Source organism: Microcebus murinus, chromosome 1 (genome assembly GCF_040939455.1).
Source record: "Microcebus murinus isolate Inina chromosome 1, M.murinus_Inina_mat1.0, whole genome shotgun sequence".
Lineage (NCBI taxonomy): Eukaryota > Metazoa > Chordata > Mammalia > Primates > Cheirogaleidae > Microcebus > Microcebus murinus.
In genome coordinates this window covers 141,081,646-141,106,042 of record NC_134104.1, presented here as the reverse complement: position 1 = coordinate 141,106,042, position 24,397 = coordinate 141,081,646, and the positions used below count along the sequence as shown (strand labels likewise).

The following is a 24,397-nucleotide window of genomic DNA, read 5'->3' as shown; positions in this document are numbered from 1 at the left end:
GGAAATGTGATAATATTGCATTTTGATTTTAAATTACAGAGGATTATTTTATATAATGTTAGCCAATATATAAATGCTTATTCAAAGGACCTTTATTTTATATATCTTATCAAAGTAAATGATTTTATGTATGCCTTTATTTGATTTTTGAGTCTTATAGAAAATGGAGCAAGGCTTAGTTCTCTTAAATACATTTTTCTAATGCATTGTGCAGATAAAAGCTTCGATGATGAAGAATCAGTGGATGGAAATAGGCCGTCATCAGCTGCTTCAGCCTTCAAGGTTCCTGCACCTAAAACATCCGGAAATCCTGTCAACAGTGCAAGGAAGCCTGGTTCAGCAGGTGGCCCTAAGGTTGGAGGTAATGTAAATCCATTTCAAATCTGATATGCATGCTCCATGCTCTTGATATGGCCACACATACTTGGAACTTTAGAGAAATATGTTTATTCATGACTGCAGCATGATTGCAGATCTGGAGAGTCTGTTGCAACACTCAGAAGAATATGCTGCATTTTTTAAATGTTTATAATATTGTATATTGCTATTTCCTGTAAACACATATGTGAATTAGTATTGAGGGTAAATTAGTCTTGTGAATTAGTGTTGAGGGTATTTATTTTTCAGACACCATTTTTAAAGAGAGAGATTTAAGGGAATTTGGGGGTTTTTGTTTGTTTGTTTTAAGGAGAGAACAGGTTTTTCAGAATTTGGGTATTAATTTTCAGGTGTAATAGCTGTTACAGAAATGTTGAATTATGTAATATTTTTACACATTCTTTAGGTAGTAAGCCTTAAATACTCCAACATTTTAAAAATGGTTGAAGATACTGGGTATTGAATCATTTGTCACAATAGGAAAAGGGTGGTGGTCAAGAAAAATTGCCTCGAGAATGGTTTCTGGATTAGATAATAATAGGAAAAAGCAGGTTTAATGCAGTATACAACACATAGTATGTTCTTTGATCATATTAGAACTGTTTCGAGCATATTGTTTGTCTTTAATTTTTTAATGAATGTTTTTCGTATGCTAATTAGAAAGCCATGAGTACATTTCAGGTGTTAGTTTCTGCTGGATCTTTCTGATAGATGAATCTGTAAGAATAAGAGTAAATGTTTAATACTAAAAGGACAGTAATCTTTTTCTCTTTTTATTTCTTTCCTAGTTTTAAATAAATTTGTGTTATAGTTATATTTTGGGAAACATTTTTTTCTTGTTTACAGCGACTGGTGGGAAAATCATGGTCTTGAGGATTTTTGTTTGTTATTTTTGTCTGTAGCACTTATTAAAAACAAAAAAGGGTAAAAAAAATAAACTGTATATTTTGACCAGGTTCTGTAAAGAGTTGTAGTCCCTTGATCTTTCTATACAACCTAAATTTTTTCCCAAGTCATATGGTATTCTAAATATGGGAAAACTATCATAAATATTCCATTTTAACTATCTTATGTGTTATATAACTAATAAGAAAGATGATATATATATCTCCACATGTACACATGTATACATACATATATATTTCTATACATATAAATAAATAACTGAAATAAAAATGTCTTTCTGATTTCTCTGGATATTTTGAGTAACTTGCACTTTAGAATTTTAATTATTTTCTTTTTGTTTTGTAATTATAGGATTATGTTCTAATCTAAATGGTAGTTATGATATATCCTATTACATGATAGTTTCTATTATGCATTCTTACCTCTAGTAAAATGTATATGACATTCTGTGCTTTCTTCCTTTTATAAGAAATGGCTATTTTCAGTCATTACAGGGGAAATGTTTTTTGAATTATAGAATTCTAATCTATGATATAATTTTATGAAACTATCTTATTTGACTTAACATAGATTAATGTTTGAGATAAATGGTGATAATATTTAACATTTTTTGTGAATCTGGATCAGTGGTTTATAAATGTCTCTGTTTTTTTCATGGTTTACTATCTTCTTAGATGAAAAATTGAGATTGTAATTTACCTATCACAAGTCACTTAATTCTGATATTATTAATTCGATATAATCAGATATTCTTTCTTAAACAGGAGAGGCTTTCTTAATGTCTCCACCCCCAGTCTATAGTTTGTAGTCCTATCAGATAAAAAAATGCCAGGTAGCTTTCATGATTGTAGTCATTAATCACTTAGATTATTTCATCCATCTAGGCAGCAGCCTTTTTGATAAAAATAAGGAGCAGCCTTCATTCCTTTCTCCTTTTTTTCCTCCTTTTTTTATTTTTAAAATATTTTTTGGCAATTGCAGATACATTCTTGTTTCTTTTCTTTGCTGTAACTCATTTAGGTTCACTGTCCATTTTTCTATCTAAGAAAGGAGCTACTAGCCAGAGAATATTGATATTGCTTTTTAAATTAATGCATTCTTGGCTGTTAGCCCTTCTTTGAAAATTTAACTTTAGATTTTCTGGTCTTGGCAGAAACTTACTGATTTTAATTTAGCTGTAGAAAGTTTTCTTAGAGTTGTAGAATCTTTGGGTTTCTGTTGTCTGGACTATACATTCTCTTTCCTGTAAATTCATATGAAATGATGATGATTAAGTCTCAACATTTTATTTGCTACTCCTAGGTATATAATAAATAGATAGATGGAATTAGTTCCTAATTAGAATATGGTAGGTGGAGATGTACAATGATGGTATAAGCCAGTCACAGCCCCACTGGGTTTGACAAATCTCTTTTCAGGTAAGATTATCAAAATAAAATGAGCTGCTTTGGAATCCTGACTGAATCTACTTTTGAAGTTTTGAAATATAATTTACTTCTCCTAGAGGTATATATCAAGATTAGAGATTTATGCTATTTTTAGCAAAGTATCCTAGTCAGTTAATTAAAGCTCATAAATCTTTATTTAATCTTCTGTGCATGTTTGTTTGCTTTGTTCTTTGGCCTCAATAGCCTAACCTATTCTTCTAATATTGTAATTGTAAGAACTGAAAAAAAGGCTATGGCCAAGCCCATACCAATATGTCATTTCTATAAAAACCCATATTATGCAGATGTCAAAAGTGTTATCTTTGTGCAATACTAATTAGAATAGAGATAAAGTGAATTCTCTTAAATAATCTATTTTCTAGATAACACTTATAATTTCATATTAGGAATTTAGATAAACATATTTTCTTTTCTTTTGGCTTAATGGTTTGAAATACAATTGCTAAAGGTAGCTGATTATTTAAAATACTTATCTTCATAGTATTTTAGGTAATAATTTTTTTAAAAAAATTCTTGAGTGTTCTTATATATATTCTTTCATTTAAATCTCAAAACCCCTGAGTTGGATACTTTATTATCCTGATTTTACTGATGAGCAAACTGCAATTTGTGGAAGTTAAGTAACTTGCCTAGGGTCACCCATCTAATAAGTGGGCAAAGCACAAAAATCAGTTTGCTATACTACTATCACATTAATCTCTATTGACAAATAAGGATTCTTCTAGATTCTGTGACTCTGAGATTATAATCTGCAGTAATGATTACTACTTTTTGGCACTTATAAATTAGTTATTTTAAAGCTCAACTACCTGTAGCATGATTCCCAGCAAATTAGAATATTTGGCAATAAGCAAACATTAATTTTTGTATTGGAAGTAGAAATGCTTTTTAGTATTTTCTTGTCAAAATTGCCTTCTTCAAGTTAATTTTCTGAGTTATAATATCCCTGTTCCTGTACCAATCACTTTGTCTAGTGTTCTGTTTAAAAAATAGTAGTTGTATTAGATTATGACATAATTGTCAATGTTTATAATTAATACCAGGTTTTGAAGTTAGTGACTTGTCATTGAGGTTTGTTCTATAATCATTGAGACTTGTCATTGACCAAATCATCAATTCTAAGTTCTCTTGTTCTCTCCCACTCACTCATTCATTCAAGAGGACATTGTATTTTCTCTATTGTTTCCATCTAATGTCAAAGATTACTTTGAAATAGTTTTTACTTTCAATTCTTATAATTAGGTAATCACTACAGTTTTAAATTCATTAGCATTTCTCATCTTTAGGGTATTTCATATTTGTTTTACTTCATTTAAGTTTGACCTGAGATTTTGTTAAGAATGTTTTTCTTAAAACATTCTTAAAATCTATTTTCTACAAATAATTTTCTACAAATAATCTATTTTCTACAAATCTATTTTCTACAAATAATGCTAATCATTCACATTTTTCCCATCATGCAAACAAAATTGTCTTTTCTTTTGAACAAATAAAGATCATGAGAATCAGTATATATTTAATAAAATAAATCTTAAGAATTTGTTGTTTACTTCTGGAATCTAAGTTTTTTGACTAGGAGAACTCAATTTTTTGTTTTTGCACTTTATGTAAAAACAAATAACATTTCTGTTTGTGTGTTTTGGTTTTGTTTATCTTCTTCCCTTACTAACAGGGAGAGATACTAAACCAGAAGATTTTAGACCTGAAGTGGTCTTAAAGATGATCTGACCCAAATTCAGGTGAAGAGACGGAGCCTCAGAGAGCTGAATGACATGCCCAGTAGCAGATAGTTATTAGCAGGGGGGATGAGACAAAAACCCAGTGCTTGGCCCACTGTCAAGGGCTTTCTCTTGGTTGATCTCTGGGTCACCTCCTAATAGTGCACGTGGTACACATTTCTTATTTTTTATCCCATATAGCAAAACACTATTATTGAAATTTGGAATTTTAGGTATTGACCAGCCACCAGTCTGTCTTAAATTACTGTGAATTCCAGATTATTGACCATCCATTATAAGATACCCTGATACTATCTATCTTAACTTTGGTTTTAAGGTAAATATGATTTGAGTAAATAACATATAAATTGTTATAACTATAAATCAGTAAGCTCCCTTATTTCTTTCTGTATATAAGAATATATGTGTTGTACTGTAATTATTTTCTGTGTCCTCAGTTTTGTTTTATTTCCTGTGTAAAACTTGAAGTGAGAAAAAATTTCATTGTGTAAGGTTTATTTTTTGAGGCATTCAGAATGTTAATATAAATAAACAATTCTGATTAAAATAGAATAGCTAAACTGAAGACCCAGTCTCTCCACAGAGAGACTGTGTATATACACTTGTATATAGCACTTACTACACTTATCTACACTTGTATATAGCACTTACTATATGCAGTGCTACTAATAAGGCACCAAGAGGACCATATGGAATGTTTAATTTATCATTTTAAACTTACAAAGATAATTACAGTACCTGCCCATTATTCCACCAACCAGTGTTATTGTTTGCGTTTCAGTCTTCCCATACTTCATTTGCCTGCATTTTTTGACTGAAATTTAAGTGTTAGAAAATTGTAAAACCTCATTATAAGAACACAAATTGATTCAAGGTTTGCCTCACAAAAGAGTGAAATATCATTAATAAAGATCTTGCATATGAGGAATTTTCCATTAGACTCATTATTATACTTGATTGATACAAAGTAGAGGTTATAACAACTGCAATCCCAGGCTTATCTTTGTCACATACATTCCAATATAGTTGACTTGGTAAGAAGCAAGCATTGTTTCTGTAATGGGCATGTTGTGAATTTAAACTATCTTTTTTATTAGCTTGTCATTTCTCTTTTTAAAAACCAATTTATGTGTTTCTTACTAATGAAAAGAACTGAAAGACATAACTTGATTTTTTTTAAAATATAAAAGTCATGCTTGGCCGGGCGCAGTGGCTCACGCCTGTAATCCTACCACTCTGGGAGGCCGAGGCAGGCAGATTGCTCGAGGTCAGGAGTTTGAAACCAGCCTGAGCAAGAGCAAGACCCTGACTCTACTATAAATAGAAAGAAATTAATTGGCCAACTAATATATACAGAATAAATTAGCCAGGCATGGTGGCGCATGCCTGTAGTCCCAGCTACTCAGGAGGCTGAGGCAGTAGGATTGCTTGAGCCCAGGAGTTTGAGTTTGCTGTGAGCTAGGCTGATGCCATGGCACTCACTCTAGCCTGGGCAACAAAGCGAGACTCTGTCTCAAAAAAAACCCAAAAAACGTCATGCTCATTGTTAAACAATGGAGGTTAAAAAACATTTAATAATATCTTGCCTCTCTAATCCCATCACCCTGAGACAACCAATGTTAAGTTTGATATGTAATCCTCCCACAAACTATTTCTCCATGTTCATTTATGTAGACATTCAGAGTTATTTTTTCCCATGTTAAACATACCAATAAATACTTGGTGAGTTGCTTTTTTTCACTGAACATCTTTCAACATAAAGAATAAGAGCTATTGCATCCTTTTAATAGCTGTAGAGTATTCCACATTATTGATACATTATGATTTAATAAACAGTTTCCCTGTCAATGTCATTCAAGTTGTTTACTACTTTATGCCATTGCAAACAATGTATATCCCCATGTACTTACATATTTTGACATCCTGGTGCTTCTGTTCTGTAGAACAGATTCCTATAAATGGAATTGCTTAATCTAAGGTTGTATGTGTTTTTGATTTTAGTAAAAACATTATCTTACCTTCTCCAGCATTGAATATAACAGCCTCATTAATTATTGCCATTTTGATGGGCAAAAAATAGTGTTTCCTTCTTTTAATTTGCATTTTCCATTCACCTATCTGGCCAGCAGGTAGCAAACATTTACTGAAGATTTTTAGTGAGCTGCTACCTTTGTAATCTCTGGGAAATGTCAATGAGTAAAAACAAAGACCTTGTCCTCCTGAAGTTGTTCAGAATATTTAAATTCATTAATAGGAATTACCATATTCTCTTCTATGAATTACGTGCTGTTTTGTCTTCTCATCAATTTATTAGAATTTTTAAAAATAAAAGATTAGACCTTTTATTTTTTTGTTAAAAGTTACAAGTATTTCCTCAGTATCTCTTTTGTCTATGGCATTTTTATATGAAGTTTAAAAAGTTTTTGTTGTATTAGGTAAAATATCTGTCCTTTTTGACTTCCAACTTTGCTGTCTTATAGGACTACTGTTCAGTACCAAGATTATAAAACTAGTCTCATTTATTCTAAAACGTTAACTATTTTATATTTAGCTTGTTTAGTACACCTGAAATTTGTTTTTGTATAAGGTGGTGGTATATTCTTTTTCATTTGTTTCTTCCTTATCCATGGCCAATTATATCTGTGCAATTAAATAAAACATCCTTTATTCCATTAAATTGAAATACTACCTTTTTTTCTGATCTATTTGTACCTACTCTAGCCTAGTGAGTGGTTTCCCATACTTTTCATTATGAAAAATTTTGAGTATACAGCAAAGTTGACATACAGTGAACACTCATCACCTGTATTTAATAACTAGTTATTTCCCATATTTGTTTAAATTCTTTCTCTGTAAATATATTCCCACACATTCTTTTGTTAAAAATTTCAACCATTGGAAAGCAAATTGTAGACATTATGACATTTTACCCCAAATATTTAATATGTACCTCCTAAGACTTAAAAGGCATGTTCCATTATAATCATATTATTATCACATGCAAGAAAATTCTATAATGTTATCTATAAAATAGTCCCCTCATGTATTTTTATTTCCATGACATTGACTTTTTGAAAAGTCTATGCCAGTTGTCTTATAAAATTGTCCTGTTCTGGATTTGTCTTATTTCTTTGTGGTGATGTTTACCTTTTTTCTCTAGCCTTTTTATTTTAAATTTATTCTTAACGTATATACTCACTTTCTTTTAAGCACTTTGTTTCTATATTCAAACTTCCTAAAATGCCCTAAGAATATCTTTACAGCCTTTTTTATTCAAACCAGGATATATTTATTCTCTTTTGCATACTTAGTAATTATTTCTCAGATGATTTTGTCTTTTAAAAGAAAATTCTCTCGTGACTTTAGCCCAGCTGTTTTTATGGAAGATATATATCTTCCATATATATTCAGAATATTTGATATTCCTGCTCTTTTCTTTCATACCTACAATTGCTGTTTAATTATATTGAATTCATGTTGGAGTAGAGTGTTATAGTTTTTATCTACTTGGTTTTTTTGTTTTGTTTTTTTTGAGACAGAGTCTCGCTCTGTTGCCCAGGCTAGAGTGAGTGCCGTGGCGTCAGCCTAGCTCACAGCAACCTCAAACTCCTGGGCTCAAGCAATCCTGCTGCCTCAGCCTCCCAAGTAGCTGGGACTACAGGCATGCGCCACCATGCCCGGCTCATTTTTTCTATATACATTAGTTGACCAATTAATTTCTTTCTATTTATAGTAGAGACAGGGTCTTGCTCTTACTCAGGCTGGTTTCGAACTCCTGACCTCCAGCAATCCGCCCGCCTCAGCCTCCCAGAGTGGTAGGATTATAGGCGTGAGCCACCACGCCCGGCCGGTTTTTTGTTTTTTTGAGGGAATTACTTTACTTTGATCAGCAGAAAAGATTTTCATTCTTTGTTTTCTTCTTATTGTAGCCTAGTATAGATGTTAGAGTACTTATTCCATTTACAATAACTTATTGGATTTTCCTGGACTACAAATAACAAATGATTATGTGGGGCCAGGAAAAAAGGTTTGCTCAGTTTCTTAGTTCAAGAATGCCCTCTCCTGTTGGTATAGTGAAATGCAGCTTCTTTACTGAATGATATGTGGGAGGTTTTCTGCTTCTGATTCTGTGATTACCATACTGTTTCAGTAGAACCCTTATCTCTTATTTCTTTCTTTCCTTTATCTGCCGATATTCAAAGAGTTACCTCTCCCTTCCAAGTGCTACTTATATCTAGCGGAAACCTTAGTTGATGTTTATGTTACACAACTGCCCAGATCCTCGTGATTTACCTGTTATAGGAAGAGCTCTGTAGTTGACATTGCTGGTCTTGGGTGTTTACGTTTTCCTTATTTACTTATAAATTGAAGTTTGAAGTTTCAGTGTTACTTGTCTCTTTGTCATATTAGAAGCATAGGCTATGGGTGATTATATTTGCTCTTTTTGGTCTCAGTGGGTTTTAGAATATTTATTTGAACATTTTATTTGAATTTGAATGCCTTCCATTTTCCCAAGTAAATCAAATGTCTACTGTAAGTTTTAGTACCTAAAAAGGAAATATCTGTTTTTTTTTTTAAAAAAACTGGATAATCCATTGTCTTAACATTTTGTTGAATTTGGAGACATTATTATTGAATGGTTCCTATTTTTTCTGTTTATGTATCAAAGTTTCATACATTTGTGGATCTATTTTTGAACTTTCTATTTGGTTAGTTGGTCATTCACTGCACTAGAACCTAATTCTCATACTTATTTCAGCTTTGTAAGTCTTCATATCTGGTAGGACAAGTACTCCCTCTCTTTTCTACAGAAATGTCTCAACATTCTTGACTCATTGCTTTTCCAAATAAATTTTAGAATTCACTTGACAAGTTCTACAAGACACCCATTGGAAGCTAGATTATTATTACATTACCTAAGGAAGACTAGACATCTTTATGATACCAGTTCTTCCTGTTCATGAACATGGAATATTTCTCCAATCAGTACTCTATCTCATTACAATTTATTATTTTCCAAAATTTTTTCACTTTTTTTGTTTTTCATTTGTTTGGTTGATTTCTAAATACTTCTAAGTATTTGTTACCATTGAGCATAGTATTTTTTAAGTTAAAATTTTTTTGTTGTTAGTGCTTAGAAAGGAAATTAATTTTTGTACGTTGATTTTATATCCAGCTACCTTATAAGTTGAATTTTAATGACTTTACTATATATTTTTTTTTTTTGAGACAGTGTCTCGCTTTGTTGCCCAGGCTAGAGTGAGTGCCGTGGCGTCAGCCTAGCTCACAGCAACCTCAAACTCCTGGGCTCGAGTGATCCTTCTGCCTCAGCCTCCCGGGTAGCTGGGACTACAGGCATGCGCCACCATGCCCGGCTAATTTTTTTTATATATATATCAGTTGGCCAATTAATTTCTTTCTGTTTATAGTAGAGACGGGGTCTCACTCTTGCTCAGGCTGGTTTTGAACTCCTGACCTTGAGCAATCCGCCCGCCTCGGCCTCCCAAGAGCTAGGATTACAGGCGTGAGCCACAGCGCCCGGCCTTATATATTTTTTTAATTGACAAAAATTGTATATTTATTGTGTACTACATTGTGTTGAAATATGTATACATAGTGGAATATCTACATTGAGTTAATTAACATATTCATTATCTCACATACTTAATTTTTCTGTAGTGAGAGTACTTAAAATCTACTTTCTTAACAATTTTTGAAAATACAATGTATTGTTATTAACTGTAATCACCATGTTGTACTCTTGAACTTATACCTCCTATCTAACTGAAATTCTGTATCCTTTGTTGGTCAAAGGGTAATTTGGGTTTCCTATGTACACTAGGGTTTGGCAAACTACATCTGGCAGGCCAAAGCTGGCCATCTACCTGGTCTTATAAATAAATTTTTATTGGAACACAGCCATACCCATTCATTTGCAAAGAGTCGATTAATTGCAACAGAGGCTCATATGGCCCACAAAACCTAAAATATTACTATGTGACCCTTTATAGAAAAAGTTTGCCAACCCCATACCATCTTTAACACATTGATTGCTACACTAGAAAAAAAATATTTGCCATGGGGCCACAGTGTTTTATTATGCAAACAGAATAAAAACTTAGAAAACAAAATGATCCTTTCTAATTTAATGAAAATTTTGCTGTTTTTTATTGTTTTCTGTGTGTGAGTTATATGCAAATTGAAAAATAGTTCATGTGGCTCCCAAGGTGAAGAGATGTGTGAGTATATGCTTCATGAGGCTGCAGGCTTAAAACTAGCATGAGTTAAATACAACTCACATGGCAGTTAATGTGTTAAATAATGATGATGGTTTTGTTTTATTCATTTTCAGTGCATTTAATCTTTTTCACTGTAGTTTTAAAAGTTAACTTTGCTAGGTACACAATTTTAGACAATATCTTTTTTCAAAACTTAAAAGATTTAGTAATAGTCTTTCTGGCTCCTGATGTTCCTTTTGAGAAATCTGTTCAAATTATTCTTCCTTTCTAGGTGGTCTCTTTTTTATCTGATTACTACCTCTGTCTTTGGGGCTGTGAAGTTACACCACAGAGTTTTAGGTGTGGATTTCTTTTTATCTGTTTTGCTTACCTGGGTTATGTTGTGCATCCTGAGTCTATAGATTCCTGGTTTATCAACCTGGAAAATTCACACTCTTTTTAAATATTGCCTTTCTTTTATTCTATATATTTTAGCTACTCCAAATAGATGTATATTGGACATTCTCTTATTGTCCTTTGTGTCTCTTTATATCTTTCCATTTTCCTGTTTCTCTTTGCTACATTTTGGGTAATGTATTCAGATGTATCTTCCACTTCTCTGATTATTTCTTCATTATAATTAATTTTTAAAAAAATTTCAACAGTCAAATTATTCAATTTAAGTTGTTTCATTTCCCCCTCTAAATTCATCTTTTCATTTCTAATGGCCTCTTGTTGAGTGATTATCTTTGTGATTCCATCTTTGTTTCTTTAAACATATATGTTCATACCTGTAGTCCATATTGGATAATTCTTATATCTAGAGCTTTTAAATCTATTGTCTGTTCCCTGTGACTCTTAGTTCATAATGGTTTGCCTTTTTGTGTATTTGATGTTTGATTGTGAACTCATTGTTTGATAGTTGGTGAGAATCCTTTGGGCCTAAAATGGGGATTCTAGAAGCTTTTTAGGTCTTACATCAATCTAAGAATTCTAGGTTACTTTTCCCCACTTGTTGGGGACTTCAGTTTTGAATGGGAAGAGCTGCAAAGTCACATTGTAAAAGGAGCCTGCAATCAGGAATGAGAGGATTGTTGCAGCCGTCATTGCAAACAACCTACTTCAGTATGCCCTCTGACCATAATAATTCACATGCCGCCTACATACAAAAAACATTCATAGACATCCTCCCCAAAATCTCATCCTAATTATAGCATCTGGCTTGAAGTTCATGATCTTGTAATCTATGTCAAGTCCAGGTGCAGATGAGGGTTCTTTGATGTGGCTTCTCTCCATCCTGAGGATATGAACTAATGACATTTTACCTGCTCACCACATACTCAATATACAGTGGTGGTACTAGGACAGGATAAACATAATAGCCACTCCAATTCAAAAAAAAAGGAGGAACAGGAAGTTCATAGTAGTGTCTGTTGTACAGCAATTTTGAAATCCAGCCAGGGATCTGTTATCAGGTTCCCCTACCCCAGCAGTTATGCATGTTCTTTGATGAGGGTTCCATTCATTGCTTTCTTCTGTTCTTGGTTCTGTCCTAGACTTGGCCCTTTCCCTTGAGACCTTTCCTCCTTTTACTTAAGTAATGCTCTTTATGTGTTTGCTGCACCTGAGTATCTTCTTCAGCCTGTTTCTCTTAAAAAGTTGAGGATCCTCCAGAAGGCTCTTGTTTTAAACTGTCTATTCATTGCAATGGTACAAAGCAGTACAGAGCACTCTTTGAAAGCCAATGCTTTCATTAGTCCAACTCTCTCGAAAAATTATGGATTTTGTATGAATTTCACTGGGGTTTACTCCATATTTACTGCCATATTATTTCTCAGTAATTCATCCTGTTCTTTAGTACTTGTCTCTTCATTATAGCCTGAGAAAGAACCTGCTTTTTTCTACGCCTCTGGGACTCTGTTCTTCTCACTCCTGTATCTGAAGCATACTGTTTTATCCTTTTGCCTCATTCACCTTTGTATCCAGTACTTCACCTTAGTAGTAGTTAAGGACTAAATAGAATGGGATTTTCTCTTACTTAAACCTCTAAGGTAATATTTGGGAATTTCTGAGATGTGTCTACTCTAACCAGTCTAGCACACTGGAAAACATCGTTATCCCTTGAATGGCAGTAACTTCTAATCTCTCCTCCCCACTTACATGCACAATCCAAGTAATTACTAGCTTGGGGTGAGTGCTACAGGAGGGTCAAGCAAATAGTAGCCCACAGGCTTAACCACCTGTTTTTGTTTTGCCCATGAACTAAGAATGTTTTTACATTTTTACATGGTTAAAAATGTTTCAAAGAATAATAATATTGCAAGATATGTAAAGCTATATGAATTCAAATTTCAGTGTCCATAAATAAAGCTTTATTGGAACACCACCTTGCTCATTTATTTACATGTTGTCTATGGCTGCTTTTACGCTCTAGTGGTAGAATTGACTAGTTAGAGCAGAAACCATAGCCCACAAAGTCTAAAATATTTACTATTAATACATGGCCCTTTAACAAAAAAATTTGCTTAGTGCTATTGTAAAGTGGTTAGACAACTAGCAGAGCTCTTCTGCTAGTTTAGCCCATTTAATACAACTTCTTGTGTGGTGATTGACCCAATTATATTTGAGGAAGATTTAGTCAGATTGGAAGCTAACATTCTCTTCCCTTAAGCCCAGTCTCTACTTGTGCTTCTGCTGTCAAACTTATTATATCTAAATAGGTATTTTCTTGCTGTGCACACTTTTCTCTCCTTTTCTGTGGAAATATTTGGCAGTAGGATCCATTCTTTTTGGCTCTCTTCCTATTGTATCCATTCTCCTTGCTGGTGCTAAAAGTATTGTATAGCATTTTTTAGGTGAACTTAAAACTGTACCAGAAAATGGAATGATGTTTGTGAAATGAAACAGTTCATACAACAGATTATTCTCCCTTGCAGATATCCTTTTTCTGTTTTCTTGGCCAGAAAATCAAGACCAAGGTGAGGGGAAACATTAGGCAAACTAGAATCATAAAAGATTTACTTTCAGTACATGCAAAAGATAAGCCAGTCTAGAATGGGGGGCTCAGCATTTCCTTTGTCTTTACCCTGTTTATGTGCCCAGTGCATTCCCATTAGCAGCAGCTCTCCTTAGACAAAGTGGTTCTCAAAGGTAAGAATGAGGTAGAATGGGGTCAACTATTCAAATCATCCAGGCTTTTACCAGATTTAGTAATGCCTATGTCTAGGTTGGAAACCAGATTGTCATATCTGAGATAGCCATAGTGATATTTGTAGCCTTTTCTCTGAACAACTTGTGTGAGATTTTAAAAGCCATTTAATTTCTGTACTCCTCACCCACTCCCCAGTTTTTTGGGGGTCACGCATAAGATATGCCTCATGGATAATAAAGATGTTATGATTAAAGTGAATTATGACTTTCAAAATCAGCCTTCCCCGTGTGTGTCTTTAGTCAATGTCACATTTTTCTGGTTTTATTTGAGATTTATTCAGATGTTCTGCATTCTCTTGAAGGCTTTTGATGTGTTTATGGCTAGTGGGTTAGGCTATATATTGGAGTTAACATTCTGTTCTATATATGATATCTCTTGTAAACTGCATATACTATGGTAATTCTTCAAACTGATCTCCTCTTCACTTTTCTATTCTTCTGTAAAACTGTCTGGCTTCTATTCTTGAGTGCACTAAGGTCATTACTGTCTCATCTGTGGTACATACATGTCTCCTCCACAGATGAGACATATTTTCCAGGAGTCAATTACTTGTTCTCAAATTTGCCTATTGGTTGCCCTTATTATTTTAACAAAGTAATTTGCAAGAAAGTGGTATATAAATGAACAAAATGTGAATGTGGAAAGAAAGTTTTTATGAAAACTGGTGTTTAGGAATTATTTGATAAGGACAGGTCCCTAAAGGAATTTTTGTCAATTTGCCTCAGCTGTGAAAGACTGTGGAGAAATTGTAAAAATCTAAGCATCTTCATTCTGTATCAGAGAGCCCATAGTGAAAAACAATAGTCCCAGATCAAGAGACCCACAAATTAATGTATATTTTAAGATGTTTAGTTAAGATAATATGGTTTTATATCTTCTTTCTTGTTTCTTTGCTTTAACTGATTATTTGCAGTTATTCAGTTAGCTGCAAAGACTAATCATGGGAGTGGAGTTGAGAGTACTTTAGTTTCATTGGATTTTTTAATATTGAAAATATAACTCTGTAATTTTACTTATTATAATTGAATTTTCTATAGCAAGCATGCTTTAATTTCCCTTTTAGTTTATTAAATTTATTATCACTACTTTTAATTTGCAGTTTTCTTTTTTTTTTTTTTTTTGACACAGAGTCTTGCTTTGTTGTCCAGGCTAGAGTGAGTGCCGTGGCGTCAGCCTAGCTCACAGCAACCTCAAACTCCTGGGCTTGAGTGATCCTTCTGCCTCAGCCTCCCGAGTAGCTGGGACTACAGGCATGCGCCACCATGCCCGGCTAATTTTTTTTAATATATATATCAGTTGGCCAATTAATTTCTTTCTATTTATAGTAGAGACGGGGTCTCGCTCTTGCTCAGGCTGGTTTTGAACTCCTGACCTTGAGCAATCCGCCCGCCTCGGCCTCCCAAGAGCTAGGATTACAGGCGTGAGCCACAGCGCCCGGCCTAATTTGCAGTTTTCTTGCCTTACAACTTTGTTATGCTGTTCTCTGGTCTATCTCTTATTGCTATTAAAATTTACATACAAAGATCTTCAAACTTTTTTTTTTTTTTTTTTTTTTTGAGACAGAGTCTCACTTTGTTGCCCAGGCTAGAGTGAGTGCCATGGTGTCAGCCTCGCTCACAGCAACCTCAATCTCCTGGGCTCAAGCGATCCTCCTGCCTCAGCCTCCCGAGTAGCTGGGACTACAGGCATGCGCCACCATGCCCGGCCAATTTTTTGTATATATATTTTTAGTTGGTCAATTAATTTCTTTCTATTTTTGGTAGAGACGGGGTCTCGCTCAGGCTGGTTTTGAACTCCTTACCTTGAGCAATCCGCCCGCCTCGGCCTCCCAAAGTGCTAGGATTACAGGCGCGAGCCACCGTGCCCGGCCAAACTTTTTTTTTTAAGACTTAGGACCTCCTCACATATCTTTGGAAATCCTGAGTACTTTTTATTGGATGATATTAATTTTTTAGATCCAGTTTTGAAGTATTAATTTTTTTTGGTAGATGATAAACTTAATTGCTGAGATGTTTTTAATTTAAGAGGTTTTTAAAGTTCATCATTCCTTGGAATATACTTCTTGTGTAGTTGAAGTTCATTTTGTTTATTGAATTCTCATTGTGAAGAAATCAGTGTGTGAAGTAGAAAATAATACCACCTGTATCAGCCAGGGTTCTGATATACATTTTGTGTAGTTGAAGTCCATTTTGTTCAACCACACAGCTCATTTGTTTGAATAATTAAATTTTATTTCAAGACCCTCATTTCTTTCATGTATGATTTCCTGACCATAGCAGCATACACGGATCCTCTGCATCACTTACTTGCCATCATTTCTTGACACTTAGTGTCATTTCAAGTTGCTGTTCAAATTTTTTTTTTTTCCAATCATCCAGCCCAAAATGTCACTAACTTTTTAAATGTTTATCCTTTCACTTGTATTTGTGTGTTTGCTAATGCATTGAATGGAGTGGGGGAAGGTCAGGCACTCTACCCTTACAGTTTGAATTTTACAGCCAGACTAGCCTAGTACCTTATGGAGAGTTAATCAACTATTGCTGAGTACCTTGACTTTTCTGAAAATTGGAGATTTTTTAAATGCTTTTTTATAGAATGGAATAGCCCTCAAAATTATGCCTTTGTTAATATACAAAGGGTTTTATTTTTCATGTTGTCCTTAGTGCTAAAATGCTTAAAAATAAACCTTAGGAAGTTAATTTCCTTTTAATTAGCAGGTGCTTCCAAGGAAGGAGGTGCTGGAGCAGTTGATGAAGATGATTTTATAAAAGCTTTTACAGATGTCCCTTCTATTCAGGTAAGTGACATGGCACTCCCCATGAATATTGCTTATGTGCCTGTTCATATAATTGTCTTTTTCCCTTTTTTAAAATTATTTTTTCCTTAAATGATTATATAAATGAAATATTTGACTTACCATTACCAAACTGTTACTTGTTGACACGATTAGATTTTCAAGTGATTTTTTTAGTGAGGCTCAAGTAAAATTGAATCTGTATTAGTAAATCACATTATCTTGCAATGTCTAACTTATCTTTTTTTTTAATATTTTAAATCTTATCATTTTTTTCCTTTTATTTGATTCTGCATATATCCTTGGTAGCAATGTCTTACTTAAAGTTCAGATTCTTGAATTAATAACTTTGAGTCCAGAGAATATTGGAAATTAGTTGACAATAGAAATTTGGAAAGCATTCACCTAGACATAAATGAAGATGTCAGAGTAGACACATTTATAAATAATAGTATTATTTCCATGGCTTAACAATGCACATAAGTGTTGTATTGTAAATAACATTCTGCAGCCTGACTGTTTACTCAATATTGGTTTTTATATTTTTTCACAATGTAAAACTTGTGATTCTAGTTCATTCATTTGGATTGATAGATGGTATTCTATTATGTTGAACAGACCACAGTTCATCTATCTGTTCTGTTGATTGGACATTTAGGTTGTTTCTTAAGGTTTGGCTATTACATATTGTGCTGCAATGAAGATTTTTGTACGTATGTCCTTGATTATTTGTAGATATTTTCTTACCTGCAAATGAAAGGTCTGCAAAATACAAAAGGAGGGAGGGATATTTTTCCTATTATTTAAGAAATAAATATCTTAAAATAAGATATTTTTTAAGTGTGAACTTAGGAATGGAATTGCATGGAACCTTTAACTTTAATAGATGTTACTCTATAGGGTTTTTATACCAGTTCAGACTCCTACAAATAAGGTATAAGAGTTCTCATTTCTTCACATCCTTGCCAACACTTGAAGTTGTCACTTAAAATATTTTTCCAGTGTATTACCTTCTTAGCTCTCTGAAAGGGAATGTTGTCCTTAAACTATTTAAGATCTTTAAAAATTGTGAGAAAACTTTAAAAAATTCTCTAATTTGAGTATATTTTCCCTTTATTGAAATATTTTTCTTAAAGATATTTATTTTTTAATAATAGGAAAAACATATCCCTCCCTCCTTTTGTATTTTCCAGACCTTTCATAGAAGAGAAAGATTAGTGCTATAGGAACAATTAATAAAACTTAATTGGACTTGAATATTTTTTATTGTTCAATATGTTATTGTCAGACTGGTAACATCATGGTATCGGGGAAGGCAAGGGCTGTTCAGCTTTATGGAGAAGGAAAAGCTGTTTCACAGTTACTCATTGCTTTCTTTCAACTGATCATCTGCCACATACACACCCCCTTCCAAATATTCCACACCTTCCACTATACCCTCTGGAACATCTGTTTCATAAGCAGTAATTCCTCTAAGTCTTTAACTCTATTTTTTGAGAGTCCCTTCAACATCATTGCCTTAATCAAAATCTGATTTTTTTTCTTGAAGCTCTTCAAAGGGGAGGCTATTTATTACTCTTGACTCTCATGCCCTTAGCAATTGATAGTAGGTTTATTGTGCTCGTTCTCCTCATTACCACTTGGTGACCATTATTCCTACACCTGTTCATGCTCTGTGACCACTCTCCTTATTATTGCTGGGTACTGATCTGGACAGTATTCCACTGCTGCCAAGACTTGAATCTCAGCTCTACCACATTAGCTGTGTTACCTTGGGCAAACTACTTAACCCTCAGTACTTCAGTTTCCTCATCTTAAAATAGGAATTATTAGTACATACTCAGAGGGTTATTGTGAGGATTAAATATAACAATACAGATGAAGTACATGGTGGGTACATGTTAGCTATTAGAATTATCTTAAACTTTGACACATTTTTGATGACTTCAGTTTCCATTTGGATGACCCATCAGTTTCTTGACCTCTACTCCTTCTTCACCTTAGTTATCCACTTCATAGTCACACATTGGGTTTTGAAGTCATCTGTATGTTATTGCTCTATCTCCAGAGTTATTAATTGAAGCATCTCACTACTGACCAGAATCTTTTTGCTTTTTCAAGTACTCCAACAACTGCTTCTCCATGATTTCAAGGATCTTCAGTCCATTGCCTTTTATACTCACTCTCAATTCATCATCTCTCGCTTCTACTTTCCTTCTTGTCTAAGCATTTTTTCCCCACCAGACAGAGACTTGCTCTGTCGGCCCAGGTAGAGTACAGTGGTGTGATCATAGCTCACCGCGACCTCAAACTCCTGGGTTCAAATCTCCTCCCTTCTGCCTCAGCCTCCCAAATAGGTGGGACTACAGGCATGTGCCACCACACCTGGCTAATTTTTTCTACTTTTAATAGAGACAGGGGGTTGCTCTTGTTCAGGCTGGTTTCGAACTCCTAATCTCAAGCCATTCTCCTCTCACCTCAGCCTTCCAGAGTGCTAGGATTACAGGTGTGAGCCACTGCACCTGGCTTCATCTAAGCTTTAATATTATGGTTTCTTGCAGTAGGACTACAAACAAAATAATAAAATCTCTTGTTTCTCTGATTTTTTTTTTCCCACAGTAAAATATCAAGTAATGTTTTTTTTGTTTTTTGTTTTTTTTAAATACCCATTTTGTAAAACTACAACTCTGGATGATTCCCAACTTTTAACTTTTTTTTATGTTCATAGCCCAGAAGTAGTGCTGCTAGAGAAAGTCACATGTTAGGACACATGATTTTTAGTGGAATTCACATAAATGAGCCCTCAACAATCTCATATCCTTGCTATGTTTCCGTGATCAAGTTACTTCTCTGCTTTCCTCAGCTATCAGACATGTTTCTTTCCATCTACCAACATGGCTTTCTCCTTTCTTCTCTCACTACATGACCTTGCCTCTTACTTTATTAAGTCATTATCATCAAGGGAACACCATCTTTCTGTTACCTTCTTTCCCACTGTACATTCCTTTTGTCCTTTTGCTCCAGGAACATGGTCCTTCTTCAAAGGCCAGCACCTCTACCAGTGATCCAAAGCCCATTATTTCCTACTTTCTTAACACATTTACACAATCAGTGATCTCATGTAGGTTCAAGCTCTTGCTCTTTTCTGGAACCTTCTCACTGTTAACTTGGCTGGGTTCCTCAACTTAAAAAAAAAGTCTCACCTGACTCCATATCCTCCAGATATTCTTTATTTTGTCCCTCACAGCCTTTCCAAAAGAGTTGTCTATACATGATATTTCCATACCTCCACCTGCCATTCATTTCATCTCACTTCTTTCCAGTTTCTTCCTCCATTGAAACAGGTCTTGAGTAGATCACTAATCATCTTCATAGCACCAAAATCAGTTTTAGTGTTTTTTCTTGATATTTTAGCAGTATTTAGCACTGTTGACTACATTCACTGTTTTGTTGTTTCTTTTTCAGTGCTTATAATATGATGTTATATCATTTTATACCTCTTGTTCACTTCATCTCTGTCTTCTTTTAAGTACATCATTCTCTACTTGGCTATTAAATATTAGAATTTCTTAAGGGTTAGTTCTGGGCTCTGTCTTCTCACTCTGCATTTTCTTAGTGAGTCACCATGGCTTCAGTTCTCGCTTTTGTATAAATAACACCTAGGTTTTTATCTTCAGGCCAGACCTCTCCTGAGCTCCAAAATAATTTATCCACTGTGATTGTTTACTTGATAGCTCCTTTTAGATGTCTCAGAGGCATCTCAAGCTCTGTGTTTGAAATTAAAATGTTGATCTTCCTCCTCGACAACCTAGTCTTCCAGTATTCTGTATGTGTAAACTATTACTTAATTACAAAAGTTAGAAACCTAGGTATCATTCTGCAACAGATTCCTAGCTTACTAATTTTCAAACTTCTTTTGCTTGTATACTCACTAAAACAGTGTTTAAAAACTGTGTACCCCATCACTGAAGTAAATTTCTGAGTTCACCCTTTTTTTCCTTGTTTGGGGAAGGAGAGCCTTGCATTGTATTCCAGGGCAGTGCATCATAGTAAGATTAGGGGTGGGAGAGGGGCCTGCCTTTCTTCTGGAAAATGACGAAAGGGCTATTGTGAAAGGAAGATGGGAGGCAGGAAAGATCCAGCTTAGAAGTTCCCAAGAGTCATTCTTCAGCAGAATGTTATCTGGTCCCCTACTACTTCTTCAGCCTTGTCTCATGCCCTCCGTTTCTTTGAGGACACATGCACACACACTTTTTAAAGTGAAAGGTGAATTTAATAGCTGTTGAAAGTGAAAGATATAGGTAGTGCAGTTTGATGAAGGAACTTAGATGATACCACCAGAATTCCATTTCTCTCCATCTCTCATTTCTGATTCCTCTGCATTGTCTTCCCTAATGGTCAGCAGCATGACTGCAGCTGTTCCAGCTTCATACCTTCACTACCCTCTGCCTCTTTGCCAGTTGATCCTGTAAAACTTATGAGATTAACTCTGATTAATCTGATATATAGGGACTTTCAATCTCCTTTGTGGTACTTCCTATTTGCAATCTCATGTTTTATATCATTTGATTAATTATTTTAAATCTCCCTGACTAGACTGTAACCTCCATAAGGCAAAGACCATGTCTATTTTTGCTCACCTTAATCTCCCTAATGCCTTGCATAATACATCCCTGTTATGTAAATATTTGTTAAATAAATGAAACAGTAATGGTGTTTAGCTGTTTGGCAAATGATTGGCTCTAGAGCAGCAGTCCCCAACATTTTTGACACCAAGGACCAGATTCATAGAAGACAATGTTTTCAGTGAGGGATGGAGAACATCTGTTAATATAGATGAAGCTTCGCTCCCTGGCTCCCTGGGTCTCTGGCTCTCCGGCTGTCCCCTCGCTCCCTCCTGGCTAGCCTGTTCCTACTGTTCCCTGGGGGTTGGGGACTACAGCCCTAGAGGAAAGAAAACATGTAGCTATCTTAACTTCAGTTTATCATGCAGAGGAGAGGAAAAACAAAACTCACTTAAAACATGTCTTTTTTGCAATATTGTGTTTTAAGAATGTCAATGCTATAAGATAGGTTATATACTTGAAGTCATTTTGAGAAATTAGACCTATTTTTATTAATTCTTGGATATTTGCATCTTGTTTTAAAACTACAAAGTATTTTAAGAGTATATTTGAAATTACTCATGAGGGGAGAAATGGCAAAAAGAGTAACAGGAAGGAAGGAAGACAAAGCATTTCATTTTATTATTGTCTATAATGTATTTCTATTCTCCATTAAGAAATGATGCCAGAATGGGAAATAACTTTATTACTTGAAAGATTCTTTTAAATATCAGGGTACAATCTTGATGTTGTTTATGGCAAAAAATATTGTTATAATTCTGAATCTTTTCTTTAAGATCTATTCTAGTCGAGAACTTGAAGAAACATTAAATAAAATCAGGGAAATTTTGTCAGATGACAAACATGACTGGGATCAGCGTGCCAATGCAGTAAGTTTTTTATTTTTTCTTATCTTTCTTTTAATGTTCCTTTTCAAAAATATGGAAATTCAGTAGTAGTACTATATGGTATTCATATAGAAAATAGAGTCTGATTGGTAACATTTCTTTCACATTGAGATAATAGGTATTTTCTGATTTAAGGTCAATTTTTATTCTGTTTTTGCTGGTTAGTTACTAACCTACACATATTTGGTAGCCTCTCCACATGTGGTATTTGTTGACTGATCAGGAAACCATGCGCTTCAGAGGGCCTTGGCCTCTTTGTGGGCTTTACAAACTTCCCTATCAACACCACCCTTAAGTCATATAAGATTTACTAGTAGAGCAGTTCATTTTTCCTACATGCTGATATTGTCATAGTATTGGCATAAATTCACAACATTATGTGCATTTATCTGACTTTTTCTTTCTTTTCACACAAATGTGATAAATATTTCTTACCTATGATTTTTTTTAAAAGGCCAGATATCCTTGAGTTAAGAATATTTTATTTAGGCTGGGCACAGTGGCTCACACCTGTAATCCTAGCACTCTGGGAGGCTGAGGCAGGTGGATCATTTGAGCTCATGAGTTCAAGACCAGCCTGAGCAAGAGCGAGACCCCATCTCTACCCAAAATAGAAAAATTAGACAGGCATGGTGGCGCATTCCTATAGTCCTACCTACTCAGGAAGCTAAGGCAGCAGGATCACTTGAGCCCAGGAGTTTGAGGTTGCTGTAAGCTAGGCTGACGCCACGGCACTCTAGCTGGGGCAACAGAATGAGACTCTGTGTCAAAAAAAAAAAAAAAAAAAAAAAAGAATATTTTATTTAGCCAAAATTCCTTGAGGAAAATATTTGATACATTTTAAAGTAATATAAATGACCAAATTACATGTACCAAATGAGTATTTTATAGTTCTCAAGAAGCCAGAGAAGGAATTCCATTTGAAGATTCCCTTCTGCTTTGAGAGCACCCAGTCTGACTGATCATGAAAATCTCTGTTTGATGAGTTAAATCAAATATGGTCTTTTGACAAATATGGCTTTTATGATACTCTGAACAAAAGACCATGTTGTCTTCTGTTTGTTAGGCAGTCTGTATATCTTAAAATGTCAAAATACTGGGTTTTGTGTATGCTGTGTGTGTGTGTGCATGTGTGTGTATGTGTATGTGTTTATGAGACAAGATGTTGTTGCTCTGTCACCCAGGATGGAGTGCAGTGGCACAATCATAGCTCACTCAAAATTCTGGGCTCAAGTGATCTTCCCACTTCAGCCTCCTGAGTAACTGAGACTACAGGTGCATACTACCAAACCCGGCTAATTTTTAAATTTTTTTGTAGAAACAGGGTCTCCCTATGGTGCCCAGGCTGGTCTTGAACTCTTGGCCTCAAGTTATCCTCTTGCCTTGGCCTCCCAAATGAAATAACACTTTTTAACAGAGAATATATTGTTCCAGATTTGTTCATTATGATTCATATTCTTTCTTCAGTTGTGAGATGGGTCTGATACATTAAAATCTTTGTCACAGGTTATCTGTGGAGAAACATAACAGAATAAATGTTGTCGGTATAAGGCATGAACTTTGTACTTGAGGGTTTTTTGGTTTTACTTTGAAATTACCCATTTGGAAACAACAGATGGTCTTTTAGTTGTCTTTTAATTTTTTTAAATTACTAAGAGAAAAGTGACACAAGCTTATTGTCGTAAGTGAAAAATGCAGAAAATTATAAAGAAAAAATTAATAGTTTCCTCCCTATTAAAGAAACAAACTTTTTATTTTAAAGTGTGTCCTTTTCTGTGTATATATATTCATACATATATCATAAAATAAACATATTTTTCACCACCCCTTTTATAAAAACAAATGAGGGTCATATTCCATATATTAGTAACTTGCTTTTTTTAGTGTAATAAATCATACTCTTTTAGTATACCTGATATAGGTTGCTCAGATATTTATTGAATGTAAATCAATATGTACATATATTCCTTAGTGTAATATATCTACATGTTTATTAAACCATTTCCTGTTTGATGAATTCACAGTTTTTTATTTTTTGCTATTTTAACAATGTTGCAGTAAACATATTTGCACACATTTGTAACAATGGTGCTTTTATTTTTGTAGGTTAGATTTTAAAATATGGGTTGTTTAGTAAAGAGTAGATGTGATTTTATTTTAGTAGATGCTGCCAAAATAATTTGAACAAAGG

The 24,397-nt window shown here is 34.2% G+C and overlaps 1 protein-coding gene across 50 annotated transcripts in view; it reads left to right on the top strand.

Moving 5' to 3' along the window:
* The window catches only part of CLASP2 (cytoplasmic linker associated protein 2), a 194,468-nt gene that overhangs the window by 61,703 nt on the left and 108,368 nt on the right, over positions 1-24,397 (top strand). For 25 of the 50 annotated variants that reach the window (XM_076006146.1, XM_076006141.1, XM_076006137.1 and 22 more), the window contains 3 exons: positions 215-361; positions 16,618-16,697; positions 22,096-22,188. In XM_076006146.1, coding sequence (XP_075862261.1) covers positions 215-361; positions 16,618-16,697; positions 22,096-22,188 — 320 coding nt within the window. Of the gene's footprint in view, positions 1-214; positions 362-16,614; positions 16,698-22,095; positions 22,189-24,397 lie in introns of all 50 variants that reach the window. The other 25 variants (XM_076006145.1, XM_076006142.1, XM_076006138.1 and 22 more) reach the window with 1 other exon arrangement.